Below are 20,038 nucleotides of genomic sequence, written 5' to 3' on the forward strand. Positions count from 1 at the left end.
AAATGAATGCTTTGGAGAGATGTTTAGGAGGCAGACACAGTGCTCAGTTACTGGCTGGAGAAAGAGGCCTGATAAGAAGCAAAACCCATCAGGGAAACCCCGGCGTCTAGCCTCCAGCTGGGAGGTGGTGGCACGACCGACCAAATCAGGGACAAGGAAGACATCACGTCCAGTCCTGAATGTGCTGCGTGGGCAGAGAGGTCTAGCTGGCAGGAGTTTCAGAGAAAACTGTATCAGGGAGAACCAGCACCATGGCTGTGCATGCAATGCCCAGGAGAGGGGTGTTGTGTGAGATGCTAGGATGACACACAAAGGGGTCCAGCATGAAAAGGGCAGCAAAGAAAGAGGAAACTGCACAGGAGGGTAGGAAACCAGAGGACAGAGCATCGTGCGAAGGGACGAAAGTGAATCTTTTAACATAGCTGCTTTAAGGACAGTGCTTTACAGCATTTATCATAATTTTGCCAACTCAGACAAGTGTGCTGTTATTTGATTAATCTTCCTCTCCAGCTATAATATAAACTCCATGCAAGCAAGAACCAAACTTATCTGGTTATCTTCGAAAATAATTTATTTGTCAAGTGCCCGCTCAGCACCAGCAGTGGCTAAGGCTTGGGAATGTCCCCCATGAACCAGCCAAATGGCTCTGGTGCTGGCTGGTGGTTGCTTCCAATGCTTTCAGAGATTTACGGTTCATTGTGGTTATGAGACAATTATGAGGTCATAACTGTCTCATAATAATTATGAGGTGGAGGGAGGGCTAAATTAGAAATTTGGGAGTAAACTATACTATACATATAATAGATAAACAGCAAGAACCTACTGTAGAGCACAGGGAACTATACTCAATATCTTATAATAACCCATAATGGAAAAGAATCTGAAAAAGAATATATATATGTGTGTATAGAGAGAGAGAAAACTGAATCACTTTGCTGTACCCCTGAAACTAACACAACATTGTAAATCAATGATACTTCAATTTAAAAAAATAATAAATACATTTATAAGAGAAGAAGAAAAAAGACTGTAGCATATGTGCCACAGTCCTTTCTCCATGACCACAGCAGACATCACCAATCAATCACAGTCTCCCTTGCTGAAGCATCGTTCTCATCTCAGGGTACCAGGCAGCCAGAACCAATCAACCAGCCTCAGAACTGGAAACTCACTTGTTATCCATTCAATTCATGCTTCAGGTGTAGACAGACCACCTGCCACCCTTCCAGCTGCTGCTACAAAATTAATTTCTTTAGAAGTTTATCAATGAATGGATAGTGAATGATCCTGAATGCTTTACTGTTATCTTCTGAGAGAAATATGATTTTTTCTGTAAGGAAGTGAACACGTAATTATGTCAGAGGGTATTTTTTAACCTGGGAGTCTATTCAATAGCTAGAGTTAAGCTAAACATTCTGTATCTAGGTTAGTAAGCAAGTTGATCTATACCTTTGCTTTGGAAATTGCGCAGTTAGGAAGAAAAGTATATTTAACACATAAAGTAAGCTTGGTGGCCATGGCCCCTTTGAATGCTACAGATCAAGAGCTGGGAAACGTTTTGCACAGAGGGCCAAGGAGTAAATACTTTTGGCTTTGTGGGCCATACAGTCTCTGTTGCAATTCTTCACTCTGTTGACCTCGGGCAAACACAGCTACAGACAGTAAGTAAATGAATGGGTGTGGGTGTTTCAAAAAAACTTTATTTGCCAAAAAAAGGCAGAGGGCCAGATTTAGCTCAGGGTCTGAAATTTGCAGACCCTTGATCTACATCATCCTTGGAGGTTTGGAAAGAGTACTTAGGAACTTCACTACAGGCAGCAGCCTTTTGGGGGAGAGTTGTGACTTTTGGTCTTTCAACATGTTGCTGATCTGTGCATGATCTCCAATTCTATTTGCACCAATCTGGGAAAATCCAATTTTGAGGAATGAGACATCCTTTTGTAACAGGTAATCAAATAGTATTGCCCAGAGTCAAGAATAAATTCCTTTTTGTCCAAACGTAAATCATATTTTTATTGGGTGATATTTTCTCTTTCTCATTCCAAGGCAATACTAATTTGTTCCTGCATCTTGTGAGATGAAAGATGAATAATTGTTTGGTGGGTGATTATCCACTCATTATTTTTTGAAGGAAACTATTATTGATTTTGTTTGTGGCTTCTCTGCTCTTTCCACTTGGTGCTTTATTTCTGCGCACTATGATTACGTTCATATTCGTGCTTCCTAATTTTTACTTCACTCCCTGGGTGCCCAGTCATAATTTTGTTTTTTTCATTTCATACAAGAGCCTAGAGCAACATAAATTCTCTTCATATTTTGGCTGTATCCCAGAGATTGTGACGCCTTGCATTTCCATTTCAAATATAAAATATTTTGTTACTGGCTATGAATCCCCTGTCGACATGTTTTACAAGGGGAGCTTTCGAAAATTAATGTGAGTTTGGGCCTTTGGAAATTGCATTTTGAATCAGAAGCATTAAAGGTTAAAAGGGGGCTCCTGCCACCTATCAGCTGAGGCACCAAGGTAATAGACGAACGGATGGGAAATGGGCAGCACCCCAAGTGTAGACGCTCGCAGAGGAAATGCTGGGGGTGAGAGGACGGGGCCCCCAACTCTGGGACCTCAGCCAGACCCAGGACGTGCAAAGGGGCCGGCCTAGGGGTTGGGCTGAGTCACAGAGGACACCTGTCTGGAGAAACCCGAATCTGAAACCTGAATCTTGTTACCTGCAGGGGTAGCTATATGGCACAGGTGCTGGCTCCCGCCCGAAGAAGTCCGTGGCCATGACAACAGGACAGAGGCGGCTCCACGGGGACTGGTCGTCCTCCCAGGGCTGCTGGGGGTGACAGGTCTTGTGGACAACACCGGAGTTCGAGTCCTAGGGGGTCATTCTTGGTTCTACTCAAAGAGGTCACCAGGATGAGCCCGGGAACCCCAGAGGCAAGAGGCTGGTGGTTACGAAAACACATCCAGGTCCAGAAAGTTTCCACCATCCCCAACTGAGACTCTGTCCCCATTAAAAACTCACTTCCCGTCCCCTGCCCACCCCCCAGCCCCTGACACCCTCCGTCCTACTTTCTGTCGTTATGAATCTCACTCCTCCAGGGACCTCGCAGAAGTGGAACCCTACAGAATTTGTCCTTTGCGTCTGGCTTCTTTCACTGAGCGTCACGACCTCAAGATTCACCCATGTGGTAGCAGGTGTCAGAATACCCTTCCTTGGGACTTCGCTGGTGGCGCAGTGGTTAAGAATCCCCCTGCCAACGCGGGGGACACGGGTTCGAGCCTTGGTCCGGGAAGATCGCACACGCCGCGGAGCCACTAAGCCCGTGCGCCACAACTACTGAGCCCACGTGCCACAACTACTGAGCCTGCGCTCCAGAGCCACCGTCCTCATTCCCTGAGAAATGGGTGGTGATGCTTCCGCCAATCGCTAGTCGTGGGGAACGAGGCCGGTGTCACGGTCCCAGGCCTCAGCCTGCCCTGAACAAGCAGCAGCGTCTTCCTGGGACTTTCCCTCCCACCTCCCGGCCAGGCCAGGTGGAAGCCCCGTCTCCCCACCCAGCAGACGTGATCCCAGCTTTGCCCAAAACACAGAAATGGCCAACAGGCTCTCAAGGGCAGCTCCCAGGCCACGTCCCCTCTCTGGAGGCACGAGGGGGTCCGGAGTGTGAGAAACAGAGCCAACAGACCCCCACCACCCCGTTTCCGCCTGGCCGTCACTGCTGAAGCTACGGCCACGTCCACGGCCGTTGACCCATCACGGAACAGACGCAGGAGCGGGCCGAGCACACCCGGAGCTGGACCGCGGCCACCAGAGCTGTCGGGACGCATTTTCCTGCCCTGGGCTCGGATGCACGCGGTCCCTCTGTCTTTGGGGCAGGAGCAGGTCCCCGCAGGACAGGCGTGGCGTGGCCTTTGGGGGCCCCTCACCGGCCCCTCAACCGCCCGGGCGCGGTTTCACAGACGGAACGTGTCCAGAAAGCAGCCAGGAGGTGGAGCTCTTTTTTGTCTTTGAACCACACTTATTATCTCTTCTCTTGTTACACAGCCTGCCCGAGGGATGCGTGGCTAAAACCACCCTATCAGTTTCTGGGTAATTAACCTGTAAGACGAGCCACGTCCCCGTTACGGGGGGGCGGGGGGAATCGGGACAGGGTCCCCCAAGTGCCGTATCTGCAAAGCTGATGATGCGCTATCAGTCATGCGGCCGCTCCCGGATGTTCCCAACCCCAGCCCTGGGCGCTCCCGCCGGGCAGCGGGCAGGGGTGGCCTCCGTGAGGCCCCCCGACGGAAGATGAGAGAGAGGAAACAGCCTCAGAGGGCAGAAGACGCATCCAGGTGGGAACACAGGCGGGTGAAGCGGCTCGATACTCAGGGACTGGGGACGAGCTCAGGGTGAGTCTGCCCTCCAACCCAGGCGGGGAGGTACCAAGTCCTGGCCGTCCAATCGGACCACCACCCACCTCTTCCCTCTCACCCTCACCCTCACCCTGACCTTCCTCTGGGGGTAAGCTAACAGCTGCGGTTTTCCAAAACTGAAGACGCTGTACCCTGCAACTCCCTCTCCTTTGGGTACACCCACCTACCGCCCAGCGCTGTAGGCGGTCGTGCTTGCCCACGAGCATTTAAAATCCTGTATAGGGGGAATTTTGTCCTTTATAAAAATAGGTATTCGATGCTAAAAAGAAAGGAGCTCTGAAGCCGTGAAAAGACAGGGAGGAACCTTAAATGCATACGACTGAGTAAAAGAAGCCCATGTGAAAGGGCTACAGACTGTGTGATTCCAACTCTATCACTTTCTGGAAAAGGCAAAACTGTGGAGACAGTCAAAGGATCGGTGCTAAAAAAAAAACAAATTAAAATACGTAAAAAAATAAAAGGATCAGTGGTTGCCAGGGGTTGGAGGGGTAAATAGGCAGAACATAGAGGGGTTTTAGGGCAGTGAAACTACTCTGCATGATACTATAATGGTGGATACACATCATTATACATTTGTCCACACCCATAGAACGTATAACACCGAGCGTGACCCCTAATGTAAACTACGGACCTTAGTTAGTAATGTGTGCATACTGGTTCATCAGTTGTAACAGATGTCGTGTATTCGTGCAAGATGTTAATAACAGATGAAACTGTGGGGCAGGTATTGGGAATTCCCTGTAGTTTGTCCTCAATTTTCTGTAAACTTAAAACTGTACTAAACACTAAAGTGTAGCAATTTAAAAAATAACAATAACATAGAGAGACAAAGGGGTTTGGACATACCCGCCAGGTGAGCAGATCCTGCACGGTGACCCCTCAAACCACCACTGGGTACAAAGAAAGAATGTGCATTCCAGACGAGAGGGCTTTTTACGACTCGTTCCCTAAAGGAATCTTAACGTCTTCTCACGTTTAATTTTACAAGCAGGTGATCCATGGCATTCGCTCCAAATGGAAAGGGGCGTTGTATAGGGCGAGGTTCCCAGTGACAGGTCCACCCCTGGAAAACCTACGCTGGGAAGCCAGCTCTGCGGCGGGACATTTAGGAAACGCATGCCATCACCGGTTGCCCTGTGCTCCCCTTCAGCATGTCTCCAATGTGGATGCGTGAAAAGGCGCCATCAATCAGGTACTGGAAACAGGAACGCCCTGAGGACAAGTCAGGGCGGGCGTCTGACGGGCAGGAGCCCACGCCTGGGATGGTGATTAGGCCAATGACCAAGGAAGGAGTATACCAAGCCCTGAAAACCCCGAGCTGCACCCTCCCCGCCCACGCCCAGGCTTATCTGCAGGCATCGGGCAGGCGGAGGAGTGATGCAAACATGAGGCTGGAGAAAGAAAAGGGCTGAATCAACTCCAAAGTGTAACCTGCCAAGTCCTGGAAGGTGAATTCCAGGTAAGGAGGTCAGCTCAGGACACACGGAGATGGGTGGCCTGATTACCCAGAGAGAGAGGTGTCTCTACCTGGAGCTCCAAGACCCTGCAATACCTGCATCCTGCATCATTCGGTACACGACATCCTTGCCAGTCCCCTTCAGGCCAAACGGCTTCACCCAGTGGCCAAACCATCACCCAGATGAATAGCTCTACGTGGAAACACACAGCAGAGGACAAGGGCAAGTGGTCCACTCGTGGTGGCCGTGATCAGTGCCACATTCCTGGACAGCTGTTTGGCAACCTGCATTCAGTGCCTTTGACTCCTCATCCTACATATCAGAAGGCATCGGGGGAAAGGTACGTAAGTGTTTAAGATACAAATACAAGGGCACCGAACACACAGAATAACGAAACACAAGCCACTGATGAGAAATTAGGCAAATACCCTGGGATATCCTGACAACAGAAGCGTACGTAGCCATAAAAATAAGGACTTCTCTTTATTAACAGAGAAAGACGTCCAACTAGACAGAACTTGGAAAAGGAAGAGTTTGGTAATGGATATATATCTATAATGGATATATACATACAACCCGGTGGCAGCTGGGGTCTTGCTTCCTCATGGGGTCCTGTTCTGGATTTGAAGGAGCCATACCCTTCCCATGGGCTGTGGAGGCCCTAGAGCCCTGCCCAGCTCTCAGGGTACTCTCAGGGGTCTTGGGGCACATGTGGTTCCCTCTGCTGCGTTCTTGTCGCTATGAAAATAACAGGAAGGGTTATAACCCCGCCATGTTTCTCCTGCCTTCACTGTGTCCCACTGACAGAGGCGTGCAATGCCATCTTTGTCCTCACACACACGTGCACACAGGTGTGTGTGTGTAACAGATTGTCCTGGGGACAGAACACACTACAATGTACAAGCCAGGGTCCCTACGAGACCCTGGGCCATCCACACCCACCCAACTCCCAGCTGTTGAGATGCTTGAGCTGCTTTCTGTCTTTCTCCTCCCGGCTTTCTCTTTCTGTTTCCCTGCCTTCTCCATCTCTCCCCGTCTCCAAGGGTCGCTCTATTTCTGGGTTCCTTCCAGGACTCTGAGTTCAGATTCAAATTCTCCACTTATTAACTGCATGATGTTAAGAGCCTTCCCGAAACTCTTTGTGCCCTGGTTTCCTCACTTGTAAAAAGGGAATAGTGATAATAACTCCTTCCTAGGAGAGGACCACGTGAATCCATACACGTAAAGCGTTTAAAACAATACCCGCTACAGAGCAAGTATCCAACAGGATGCACCTGTGTACTCTAATGAGCATCATTTCTAACAAAAAGCGGTTTGGTTGTCCGTTTTGCTGAAGCTCTTTATTCTAACTTCAGTAGCTTATTAAAGAGGGGCTACACATTCTGGTTTGCCACAGACCATTCTCATTTATCTTTTTTTTTTTTTGCGGGGTTGGGGGGGGTGCCCTGAGGGTACTTCTCAAATTTCAACATGCACGGATGCAGACCTCAAAGAGAAAGTGACAATTGGTTGGGCTGAGGAGTCAAAGGTCAGAGTCTGGGGTCCCTAGGGCAGCTGGAATGGAGGGGCGCAATCCAAAATGAAAGGCCACAGGGGCGGGAGCTGAAAACTCTGAGTAGAAAATCCCATCGAAACCTCAGCAGACTAGTGAACTGCAGAAACATGGCAAGACACCAAGGAGTTCAGGGGCAAACTGCAGCTGGAAGGTTGAAAGATGTGAGCAGAGAAATTTCAGCCACTGCCTGGTGCTGGGGAGACAGGATGACATTTGCATCTTGCCAAGTTGCAGGGGCTCAGTGAACAGCTCAGAGTCCCACCTGAATCCTGAGATGGGCTACGTCTTAGAACAAAGGATTGAGATTGAGAGCTCCGTATCTTAAGACTGAGAGCTCCATCCAAGGCCCAAGGGCAGAACTGAAATAGACTCATCATAACAAGACGTGAAGCCAAGGTAACCCACCAGTGATATCACTGGCCGCTACAAAGCTCAACATTCTTCAGAGGAAGATAACAGAACCCCAAATCTCTACAGTGGATCAGTCACAATGTCCAATACACAAAAAAATGACTAGACATGCAGAGAAACGGGAAAATGTCACCTGCTGTCAAGAGGGAAAAAAGTCAATAGAAACAGACCCAGAGATGATGTAGCTGTTGGAATGAAGAGACAAGAACTTTAAGATAACAATTATGAATTAAAGCATTTACAAGAAAAGATGGAGGTCAAGGGTGAAGAAAGGAAGAACGTCAGGAAAGACATGTAAACTAAAAATAACCAAATGGAAGTCCTAAAACTGAAAAATACAGTTAGTTTTGAGGACAACAAAAATCCAAGGATGGGATTACAAGTGTACTGCACACAAAGGAAAAACAATTTGGTGAACTTGAGATAGTTCAATAGAAATCATCCAAGCTAAAGCACAAAGGAAGAAAAGAAAGTTGGATAAAATGAACAGAGCTCAATGAAATGTCAGACAGTGTCACGTAATCCACCATATGTATAATTGTGGACCGACACGAAGGTGGAAAGAACAAAGCAGGAAAAGTATTTGAAAAATATTGGCTAAAAATTGTTCAAATTTTATCAAAACTTCCTACCCCACGGCTACAGGGAGCCTTTTAAACCCACGTAGGATAAACACAGGGAATCACACATAGGCATATTATCAAAATTCTGAAAACAAGTTAAAAAAAAAAAAAGAGGAAAGAAGGCACATTATATTCAGGAAACAATGATAATAATTATAGCTGATTTCCTATCTGAAACAATGAAGGCCAGAAGTCCAGGTCACAACAACTTTAATATCCTGGGGGTAGGGCAGTGTTTTCAACCCAGAACTCTACGTGCGTGGAAAATAGCTCTCACAAATGAAGGCGGAATAATGCTACCTGCAAACACTTAGGACCATGTGAATCTCCCACCCTGCTCTGAGGAGAGAGTGAAACTTTCCTCTTCAGGAAAAGGTTTGAAAACAAAACCTCCGATAAGAGAAAATAAATATTTATCTTCAAGGCACTACAGTACCTTATGGAGCCTCCAAGTATCTGTTAGAAAGTGGATCTACGCAATTTCTAACATGCTAACGTCATGGGCTCTGCACACCCCAAACCACGCATCACAGAGATAATAACACGGAGAGGACCACAGATGCGTGCAGAGCTGGGCCACTGTTCTCATCAGAATCGTGACAACAATTTCAGAGGCAACGTCCTTTTCACTGAAGGAGAAGCCCCCCTCCAGGAAACGTTAACCTCTGGGTCTCATTGAAGCGTTTGAAATATCATTACATAATCCTTCAAGTTTTTATTTTTTCAAAAAACCTTTCTTACCATATGTTTATCTTCTATAACAACTAAAGACTACTTCACTTCCCCCAGGAGGAAAAATATCATGGAAGTAACATTTCCAGAATCACTTTTAGAGACGGTCACGCGAGCAGGTTCTCTAATTACCAAGTTTAAAAGCACGGAGCACCTTGAGGTGTGTTAGAAGGGAACGGTCAAAATGAATTTCCTCGGCGATGATTCCTCCCCACAGATGAAAAGAGGAGAAAACACGGAACAGGCTAACAGGACAATGCAGGAGGGAGTGAAAATATTGCATAAATTATTGGTGGGGGAAATAGAACTTTGGACGCACGCTGAGAATGAAAATTCTTCCCCGTGGTTTTTTTTCTTCTATTATTATTCCTGTAAGTATTTACAGACAAGCTAAGGAAACTAGGCAGACAATCTCCTCTCTCATGGAAGTCACCTTGATGGTGCTTCCAAAGGTTGACATTAATCATTCCCAAGCCTGAGAAATGAAGAGCCCTTCACAGGAAGAACACGGGGTGAGCAGTGATAATATTAAATGCTCACAAAGGGCTGTGCTGCGCCTTCGTGCCTTCAGAAAAGACACGATGACCTTCTAAACTTTCTTTTTTTTTTCCTTTGTTAATAGAATTGACTCGCCGAACGCCATTTTTTTTTTAATTGCAGTAGAGTTGATTTACAATGTTGTGTTGGTTTCAGGGGTACAGCAAAGCGATTCAGTTATACATACACATGCATCTATTCTTTTTCAAATTCTTTTCCCATGATAGGTTATTATGAGATATTCAGTAGAGTTCCCTGTGCTCTACAGTGGGTCCTCGTTGGTTATCTATTTTATATATAGGAATGTGTATATGTTAATCCCAAACTCCTAATTTATCCCTCCCCCCTTTCCCCTTTGGTAACCATAAGTTTGTTTTCTATGTCTGTGAGTCAGTTTCTGTTTTGTAAATAAGTTCATTTACATCATATTTCAGATTCCACGTATAAGTGCTATCGTATGATATATGTCTGTCTCTGTCTGACTTACTTCACTTTGGATGAAAATCTCTAGGTCCATCCAAGTTGCTGCCAATGGCATGATTTCATTCTTTTTTTATGGCTGAGTAGTATTCCATTGTATATATGTACCACATCTTCTTTATCCATTTACCTGTTGATGGACACTTAGGTTGTTTCCATGTCTTGGCTATTGTGTATAAATAGCGCTACAATGAACATTGGGGCACATGTAACTTTTCAAATTATGGTTTTCTCCAGGCATGGTTAAACCTTCTAATTGCCCACAGGAAATCATCTGTCTGTATGAACACCTGTCTAGTGTCTGTCTATCCAGGCATGCCTGCTCACTGGTTACCTCAGGACACCAAGTTAAAGACGAAAGGGGGACATACCACAAAATTCCTGGCCAGCACTCTGCAAAACTGTCAAGGTCATCAAAAAACACAGAGAGTCTAAGAAATGATCACAGCCAAGAGGAACCTAAAGAGATGGGACAACTAGATATTACCGTAGCATCCTGTATGGGATCCTGGGATGGAAGAAAGACATTAGGTAAAAACTAAGGAAATTCGGAAAAAACATAAGGTCTTTAGTCAGGGACCATAGACCAATAAGGTGCTTTCACTGTGAGACACGAACTTAATATAAGACATTAATGATGGAGAGAACTAGGCATAGGGTATGTGGGAACTCGGGAATCTTCACAACTCTTCTGTAATCTAGAACTGTTCCAAAATTAAAAGTCCATTTTTTTCAAAATTCACTTATTAAATCATTCACCATCACGTCACAACTGTCAGAGCGGACGTCATCAAAAAGACCACAAATAACAAATGCTGGAGAGGGTGTGGAGAAAAGGGAACCCTCCTACACTGTCGGTGGGAATGTTAAGTTGGTGCAGCCACTCTGGAGAACAGGATGGAGGTTCCTTAAAAGTAAAAAGAGAGCTACCATATGATCCAGCAATCCCACTCTTGGGCATATACCCAGACAAAACCATAATTCGAAAAGATACACACACCCCAAAGTTCATAGCAGCACCGTTTACACCAGCCAAGACATGGAAGCAACCTAAGTGTCCACAGACAGATGAATGGATAAAGAAGATGTGGTACATATACACACAATGGGATACTAGTCAGCCATAAAAAAGAATGAAATCATGCCCTTGGCAGCAACATGGATGGACTTGGAGGGCATTATGCTAAATGAAGTAAGTCAGACAGAGACAAATAGTCTATGATCTCACTTATATGTGGAATCTAAAAAATACAGCAAGCTAGTGAATATAACAAAACAGAAGCAGACTCACAGATACACAGAACAAACTAGTAGTCACCAGTGGGGAGACGGAAGGGGGGAGGGACAAGATAGGGGTAGGGAATTAAGAGGTACAAACTACTATGTATAAAATAAATAAGCTACAAGGTTATGTTGTAGAACACAGGGAATATAGCCAATATTTTTCCATAACTATAAATGGAGTACAACCTTTACAGTTGTGAATCACTATACTGTACACATGAAATATATAATATTGTACATCAACTGAACTTCAATTAAAAAAAAATGAAAGGGGGAAAGAAAAGGATGCCTGTAGGAAACAGGAAACTGTCAATAAGGGCCATTTTAAGTTAAATCAAAAAGATAGGAAAGGGCTTCCTTGGTGGCGCAGTGGTTAAGAATCCACCTGCCAATGCAGGAGACACGAGTTTGAGCCCTGGCCCTGGAAGATCCCACATGCCGCGGAGCAGCTGGGCCCGTGTGCCACAACTACAGAGCTTGAGCTCTAGAGCCTGCGAGCCACAACTACTGAGCCCACATGCCACAACTACTGAAGCCCGCGCGCCTAGAGCCCGTGCTCCGCAACAAGAGAAGCCACCGCAATGAGAAGCCCGCGCACCACAACGAAGAGTAGCCCCCGCTCACCGCAACTAGAGAAAGCCCGCGCACAGCAATGAAGACCCAACACAGCCAAAAATAAATAAATAAATAAATTTATTAAAAAAAAAAAGATAGGAGGAAACCATAATTTGAAAAGATACATGCACCCCAATGTTCACAGCAGCACTATTTACAAATAGCCAGGACATGGAAGCAACCTAAGTGTCCATCAATAGATGAATGGATAAAGAAGATGTGGTACATATATACAATGGAATACTACTCAGCCATAAAAAAGAACGAAATAATGTTATTTGCAGCAGCATGGATGGGCCTGGAGATTATCATACTAAGTGAAGTAAGTCAGACAGAGAAAGACAAATATTATATGATATCTGTTGTATGTGGAATCTAAAATGTGGTACAAATGAACTTAATTTACAAAACAGAAATAGAGTCACAGACATAGGAAACAGACTTATGGTTACCATGGGAGAGAGGGGGGAAGGGATAAATTAGGAGATTGGGATTGACATATACACACTACTCTATATAAAATAGACAACCAACGAGGACCTACTGAACAGCCCAGGGAACTCTACTCAGTATCTCGTAATACCCTATATGGGAAAACAATCTGAAAAGGAATATATGTATAAAACTGAGTCACTGTGCTGTATACCTGAAACTAACATGACATTGTAAATCAACTATACTTCAATAAAAAATGATACAGGGACTTCCCTGGTGGTCCAATGGTAAAGAATCCACCTTACAATGCAGGGGACGTGGGTTCGATCCCTGGTCAGGGGAACTAAGACCCCATGTGCCGCGGGGCAACTAAGCCCGCACGCCGCAACTACTGAGCTCGCACGCCTCAACTAGAGAGCCCACGTGCCACAAACTACAGAGCCCACACGCCACAACTAGAGAAGAGAAATCCCGCGCGCCACAACTAGAGAGAAGCCCATGCGCCACAACAAAGAGCCTGCGTGCTGCAACTCAGACCCGACGCAGCCAAAAATAAATAAATAAGTAATAAACAAATCTTTTTTAAAAAATGATACAAATGAACTTATTTACAAAACAGAGTCACAGACATGGAAAACAAACTTATGGTCACCAAAGGGGAAAGGTGGGGGGCAGGGATAAATTACGAGTCTGGGATTAACACAGACACACCACTATATACAAAATACATAACTAATAAGGACCTACTGTAGAGCACAGAGAACTCTGCTCAATATTCTGTAATAACAGAGAAAGGAAAAGAATCTGAAAAGGAATCTATGTACATGTATAACTGAATCACTGTGCTGTACACCTGAAACTAACACGATATACTTTAATTTAAAAATTTTTAAAAAAGAATGACATTAGGAAAGGTGTAAAATTGTCCAGGACGACACTGGTGACAGTGGAAAAGTGTGGAACAGTGACACAAAGCAAGGGATGCCTTTCTCCTTTTAAAAACAAAGAACAGGGCTTCCCTGGTGGTGCAGTGGTTAAGAATCTGCCTGCCAATGCAGGGGACACGGGTTAGAGCCCTGGTCTGGGAAGATCCCACATGCCGCGGAGCCACTGGGCCCGTGAGCCACAATTACTGAGCCTGCGCGTCTGGAGCCTGTGCTCCGCAACAAGAGAGGCCGCGATAGTGAGAGGCCCGTGCACCGCGATGAAGAGTGGCCCCCGCTTGCCGCAACTAGAGAAAGCCCTCGCACAGAAACGAAGACCCAACACAGCCAAAAATAAATAAATAAAAATTAAGTGAAACTCTTAAAAAAAAAAAAAAAAAAACAAAGAACAGACACCACATTTCCTAGGATTTGGGACTAGGGAATTCCCTCGTGGGTTGCGTGCGTCACTGTGAAATGGGCAAAGCAAAGTTTACCTGCCTGGAGTCCTTTTTTTATTTTTTTATTAATTAATTTATTTATTTATTTTTGGCTGTGTTGGGTCTTCGTTTCTGTGCGAGGGCTTTCTCCAGTTGCGGCGAGCGGGGGCCACTCTTCATCGCGGTGTGTGGGCCTCTTACTGTCGCGGCCTCTCCCGTTGAGGAGCACAAGCTCCAGACGCGCAGGCTCAGTAGTTGTGGCTCACGGGCTTAGCTGCTCCGTGGCATGTGGGATCTTCCCAGACCAGAGCTCGAACCCGTGTCCCCTGCATTGGCAGGCAGATTCTTAACCACTGCGCCACCAGGGAAGCCCTGGAGTCCTTTTAAAAGTATTTAAATTATCTATTTCCATTTGGGTTCATTTGAACATTGTTATGCCATTTTGCTGTTTGTTTTTGTGGTGTTCGGGTTTTTATTGGTATTTTGGGGTGGGTTTGTTTTTTTTTTTGGTAAATTAGCAAGACTATTTGCTCCAAATAAAAGAGCTTGCATCAGCACGTAATTACTCAAGAGCAATAAAGGTTTCGGTACCATGGATGCAAGGTGATAAGGTATGAAAAGTCTCTTCCCTGGAAATCTCTAGGCTGGGAAATGACCAACCTCCCCTTGATTCCTGACCACACTCACAAATACATCCTTCTGAAAGCCGAACTAGTTATACACGGATACGCAGGTGTCCTCCCATCCCAGCCCCAAATATGACCTCAACTGACCGTGATGTCAAAGGCAGAAAGTACAGCACGTAAAGCATTCAACGAGGAACTAAGGAAAAAGGGTCAGTACAGAGGTGAGGGGGGAGGTAGACTACAGAGAAATTCGGCATTTAGAAATAATTGTGTCAGGGAACTCTCCTCAACACTCTGTAATGACCTATATGGGAAAAGAACCTGAAAAAGAACAGATACACGTATTCTGTATAACTGAGTCACTCTGCTGTACGGAAGAAACTAACACAACACTGTAAAGCAACTATACCCCAATAAAAATTTCAAAGAGAAAAGAAATAATTGTGTTCTCGACAGTCATCTGCGAGTCTCAGGCTATCTGCTGATTTGCTCCAAAAAAAAAAGAGGAGAATCCAGAGGATGACGGAAGAGCCATGAGCGAGGAACAGGTGGGGCTCCCCCTGGCCAAGTGGGAAGCCGGGGGTTGTGTGGACAACACCCTCAGAGGCTGCAGCAGGGCAGCTGGTCTGGACAGAGGCACCTCTGCAGGGCTGTGGGTTCCACTCCAGACAGCATTCCGACCCAGACCGGGCCCGGCCGAGTCTGCAGGGAGCTAAGCCAAGAGGAAGGGTGAGGCCCGACCGACGGCCACCGATGCACAGGGAGACCCAGGTCCCCACCGGCCCTGCCCTCGCGCAGCGGGTCCCCGGCACAGGGAGTGCCCCTCTTCCCCTGGGATTGGCCGGACCTTGGCTTGGGGGAATCCCGAGGCTGGATGCGAATTCAGCAACGTCAGCTCGAGGAGCACCACCAAACCACCCTCCTCTGGCCAGGTCTCAGCATCTCCCACCTGTCTCACGGCGACCCCTCCAGACGTGCACGGGCTGCGCTGCCCACGGACCGACTTCCAAGTGCCAGGCTTCTGGTGTAAAATACAGACAGCGCTGCTTTCATGTTTGGTTCAATGCACCGAAGAGGAATTTTCAAAGGTGCGTGTGTGTGTGCGTGTGTACTCAAGGGTTCACTCCCTCACTGGACCAGCCCCCGTGGGAGTGGCCACGCTCCCCCTGGCTCAGACCATAGCCCTGCTGCAGACCTCAGGGGTCACTCAGCTTGTGTCCAGACGCCTCCCTGGCCCCCATGTCCCCTCCCAGGCCAGGGGGAACCTGAGCGCTGCCAGCTTCTGGGCAAGGGCCGTGCTCCAAGCAGCACAAGGACCAACGCAGGGCCGCTGCCCACCAAGGACGCCCAGCCTCGCCCTTTCCATAAACTCGGATGCCCGGCGGGGAGGGGGGGCTGCCAGGAAGCGAGGTGCAGGCAGGCTGGGGTTTGGGGCTTGTGCAGCCCCCTGGGCTCTCTCTGCTGTCGGTGTGCACCTGACTGACCGTCTGCCCCGGCAGCTACTTCTCCCAGATGCAAATTTCATGGATCTACTTGGTGTCACTTGCTAGAAATGAAGACACAGGAGCAGACACAGCCGAGGCTCTGTCACCAGCCTTGACCAGAGGGGCGTGACACCACCGTCCTGGGTGATTAGGAATCACCACTGCAGGCCCTGGGGGCCTCCCCTCCAGCACAGAGCTGCTACCGAAGCGTTTTCCCTTTAATCCGTGAGCTTTCCGCACAAACTGTGAATCGCAGCGTACAAGGCTGATGCCACCAGGAAATTGTCTCAAGATGTTCTAGAACGTTCTTTCCTCCCATAAATCAGGGCTACGGATTACAGTTCTGTCAGAACACATGAAGCTCTTAAACGTTTTAAAGAAGCACACGTAGCCCCAGATGAACCTTGGCACCTTGACTGGTTAGGCCTGTAACACGAGCGGGTTTGGGCGAATTATTTTTTCATTCTTTCCAACGGTTTTTCAAGTCATGAAAAGAAGCCCACGCTTTGGCGGTTTCCCACAAGACTCCTCTTTTGCTCTGGAAATTATGGTTTCATGCAGTCACGACAGCAGCGGTTCTTAAACGTGAGGGGGCAGGGGGATCCCCGGGGAGGACGTGGGAAAATGCAGGTTCCCGGCCCCGCCTGCAGAGGTTCCCAGGCTCAGGGCTGGAAATCGGCACTTCTAACCACCTGCCCCCGGGGTTGCTACTGCTGGAGGCCCGGGAAATACACGCTGGGTGGAAACCAAGGCGTTGGAGAGAGCGGCCCCCTGAGCCACTGCAAACTGGGGACGGGGGTTCACGATCGGCTGTCACAACAGTGGACCACTTCTGCCCCTGGGCAGGTGAGAGAGGGAAGCAGCGCCTCTGTCTGCAAGAGCTGCCTGGTGTTGCAGGAGAGCTGCGGAGGCCCCTCTGGGCTCTGTCTCAAGATCAAAGGCATCCTAGTAGATACCTAAAGAGAACCTGCCTTATAGCACAGGGAACTCCCCTTCGCGGTACCGTAGAAACTAACACAACATTGTAAAACAACTCTACCCCAATTTAAAAAAAAGAAAAAGAAAAAGTAAAAAGATCAAAGGCATCCTGCCATGAGGGCAGGGGAGACATTGGGAATGTCAACACGCCCCAGCCTTGGACAGAGGGCCGGACGGTCACCTTGAACAACCACGAGTGGGAGTCTTGGCACAAAGGGACAGATGAGGCTTACCCGTCCATCCGGGGTTTTCATGTGTCTCTCAAGAATCGCAATCTTGCCACCTTCCACTCCCCAAGGAGGACAAAAGCCCCCCAAAGAAAAGCCCAAGAATCAGAGACATCGCTGCCCAAAGCCACTTCCACCACCCGGGTCCCTGAGCCCACGGCAGGGTCTGCAGCCCCCAGAGCAAGCAGAAGAGCCATCTGTCCACCGGGCAGTACAGTACCTTTGTCATTGAGGGTTTCCTCTTTTATCTTCCTCACAGCTTCTTCCGCTTTGCCCTGGTTATTTCCGCCTACAAGGAAAAGAAAAGATACAATTCAGGGTAAGGAAACTACCCCACGTGAAACGATGTTTTCTTGAGACAGTAAACACAGCCCTACAACACGCTAAGTGTCTCCTTCCGTCCTGGCGTTGAATTTTGCCATCGGAGCAACTGTAGCGGATTCAGCGTACCCATTGAAGACGCATTTTCTTTAGGTGGATTGGTCAAAAGGATGCATTTCTGGGACATCTTACTTTTCAGTGATGACACGAAGCACCTAGTGGCATCAGGACCACGGGGACACCAACAGCATAAGCATGAAACTGTCAGCAGAAATGTCAGACCAGACAGAGAACTTTCGAGAGACTTTTGGTCCAGGCGACCACTCTGTTCACAGTGGCTTGAGCTATAAAAACCATCGCGGGGGACTTCCCGGGCAGTCCAGTGGTTAGGACTCTGCACTTTCACTGCCGAGGGTCTGGGTTCAATCCCTGGTCGGGGAACTAAGATCCCGCAAGCCGCGCGGCACGGCCAAAAAAAAAAAAAAAAAAAAAACCATTGCGGGACATTCCCACCATGAGCTCGAGATGTCTCCTCCCTCCTCCCGTTACCCGTGACTCCGGAAAATCAGCGGGTGCGATTCTGGGAACGTTCGCTTAGAAGGGTGGCGATGGGTCTTTAGTGTGGGATATGGGTGCTCCAGTTGAAATCCGGGGCGAAAGAAAGTGAATGAGGTTTCGTCAATGCCTGAGTGGGTGAATCAGTGTTGACCACGAGGGTAGAGCCGGAACGGCAGGGGGGCTGTCTTTCCCTACGTCTGTGCGCAGACGGCCCTCATATTAAGGGGGGGCCTGATGTAGCTGCTGCTCAGGGTGGGGAGAAGCCAGGACAGCTTGCTTCCCAGACAGGATCCCCTATTAAGGAGCCGGCCTCGAGCAGCGTCTCTGACCCTGTGCAGGAGAAGCCCCACCTGCCCACTCCCTGGGGGCTGAGTCACAGGAGACCTTCAGCAGGGCGGCCAGAGCTGGCACCTGTGAACACAGCGGTGGCCCTGGAGCCCTGACGCCCAGAGAACCAACGGGGGGCGTGAGGACACCGCTGAGGGGCTGGGAGGGGCAAGTCCAGCCCATGTCACCCTCCCACCTGCAGCCAGCCCCCCTGCTGGCAAGATGCTGGTTCTCTCGGGTCAAAGCCTACCGAGGTCTCCGTGAAAGTACACTGCCAAGCAATCCTCTTATCAAGCATTTCTGCATGCTGTTTACGTACCCGTGGTTTCATTTACACACTCTAATAGTAATCCCTACTCTTTTCCTCTGTATTATGTGCTCTGTGTCACTGACAGGTGTCCCCAAATGAATCCAGGCAATGCCCTTTCCAAAACAAAACAAACAAAAAAAATGTTTACAGCAACGGGTTTATCTGTAACAAACATATAAGAGAGGAGAAGTGGTGAGCCCAGGGGGAATCAGAAATGCCTCCTGCTGAAGATAAACGTGGCAAAGGACATCTCTGGGGGTGAACGAAAAGGAATATAGAAACTGTCACCGCCTCGGAGACGTTCAAAGCTGCAGACATCAAGAAGATGCAGCTGCAAAAGTCATTTGCACCTCCAGCTCCTTCAAGAAATAAACATTATGCGGCTATTACGTGTTTTTGCTGGGAGAGGCTTCCTGCACTGCGGGAGTGCAGGGGCAGGATGGGAAAGAAGGCATGTCTTCCATCCCTAAATGTTCCGGGCATCAAAGACCAAAAAAAAAAGAATTCATGGGTAAGTGAGGGCTGCAGACATGTATGAGCTTGTTTCTGAAACTTGTGCAATTTTTAAACATTAAAACACCATCTGCTGCCGGGCTACCCTCCAGCCTGAGACCATCTTGGCATCAAGGGCTGGCGTAGCAGAAGCTCAAATGAAGTCAGAAAGACATAAGTGTCCAGAGAAAGAAAGAAAGCTGAGGGTGGGTCGGGGAGAAGCGACGGAACGGCAGGACAAACTGGCCACGGCCAGCAGCACCCCCCGACGGGCAGCTCGCTCTGTGTTCAGGCAATCAGGCAAATATCATGTGATATCGGCTCTATGCGGAATCCAAACAAACATGATACCTATGAACTTATTTACAAAACAGAATCAGACTCACAGACTTAGAGAACGAACCTGTGGTTACCAGGGGCGAGCGATAAATTTGGAGTTTGGGATTGACTTATACACACAGCTAGATATAAAATAGATAACCAACAAGGACCTACTGTAGAGCACAGGGACGTCTACTCAGTACTCTGTAATGACCTCTATGGGAAAAGAATCTAAAAAAGAGTGGATATATGTACACGTGTAACTGATCCACTTTGCCGTACACCTGAAAGTAACACAACACTGTAAATCAACTATGCGCCAACAGAAAACAGAAATTTTAAAAAATTAAAAAGAAATCAAAGAAAAAAATATTCAGGCAGTCAGGGCTGGATTGTATGGGAGGGATGGACAGGCACCTTGGGGGCGAAGGTCATCTTCAGCAGCTGCCTCCTATGGGCTGGATATGGGATGCCTGACC

At 47.7% G+C, this 20,038-nt stretch overlaps 1 protein-coding gene across 1 annotated transcript in view; it reads right to left on the reverse strand.

The window, feature by feature from the left end:
- Positions 1-20,038, reverse strand: part of DHRSX (dehydrogenase/reductase X-linked) — a 194,560-nt gene that overhangs the window by 136,337 nt on the left and 38,185 nt on the right. The window contains exon 3 of the mRNA XM_036840273.1: positions 17,451-17,519. Within this exon, the coding sequence (XP_036696168.1) occupies positions 17,451-17,519 (69 nt within the window). The remainder of the gene's footprint in view (positions 1-17,450; positions 17,520-20,038) is intronic.

Source organism: Balaenoptera musculus, chromosome X (genome assembly GCF_009873245.2).
Source record: "Balaenoptera musculus isolate JJ_BM4_2016_0621 chromosome X, mBalMus1.pri.v3, whole genome shotgun sequence".
NCBI lineage: Eukaryota > Metazoa > Chordata > Mammalia > Artiodactyla > Balaenopteridae > Balaenoptera > Balaenoptera musculus.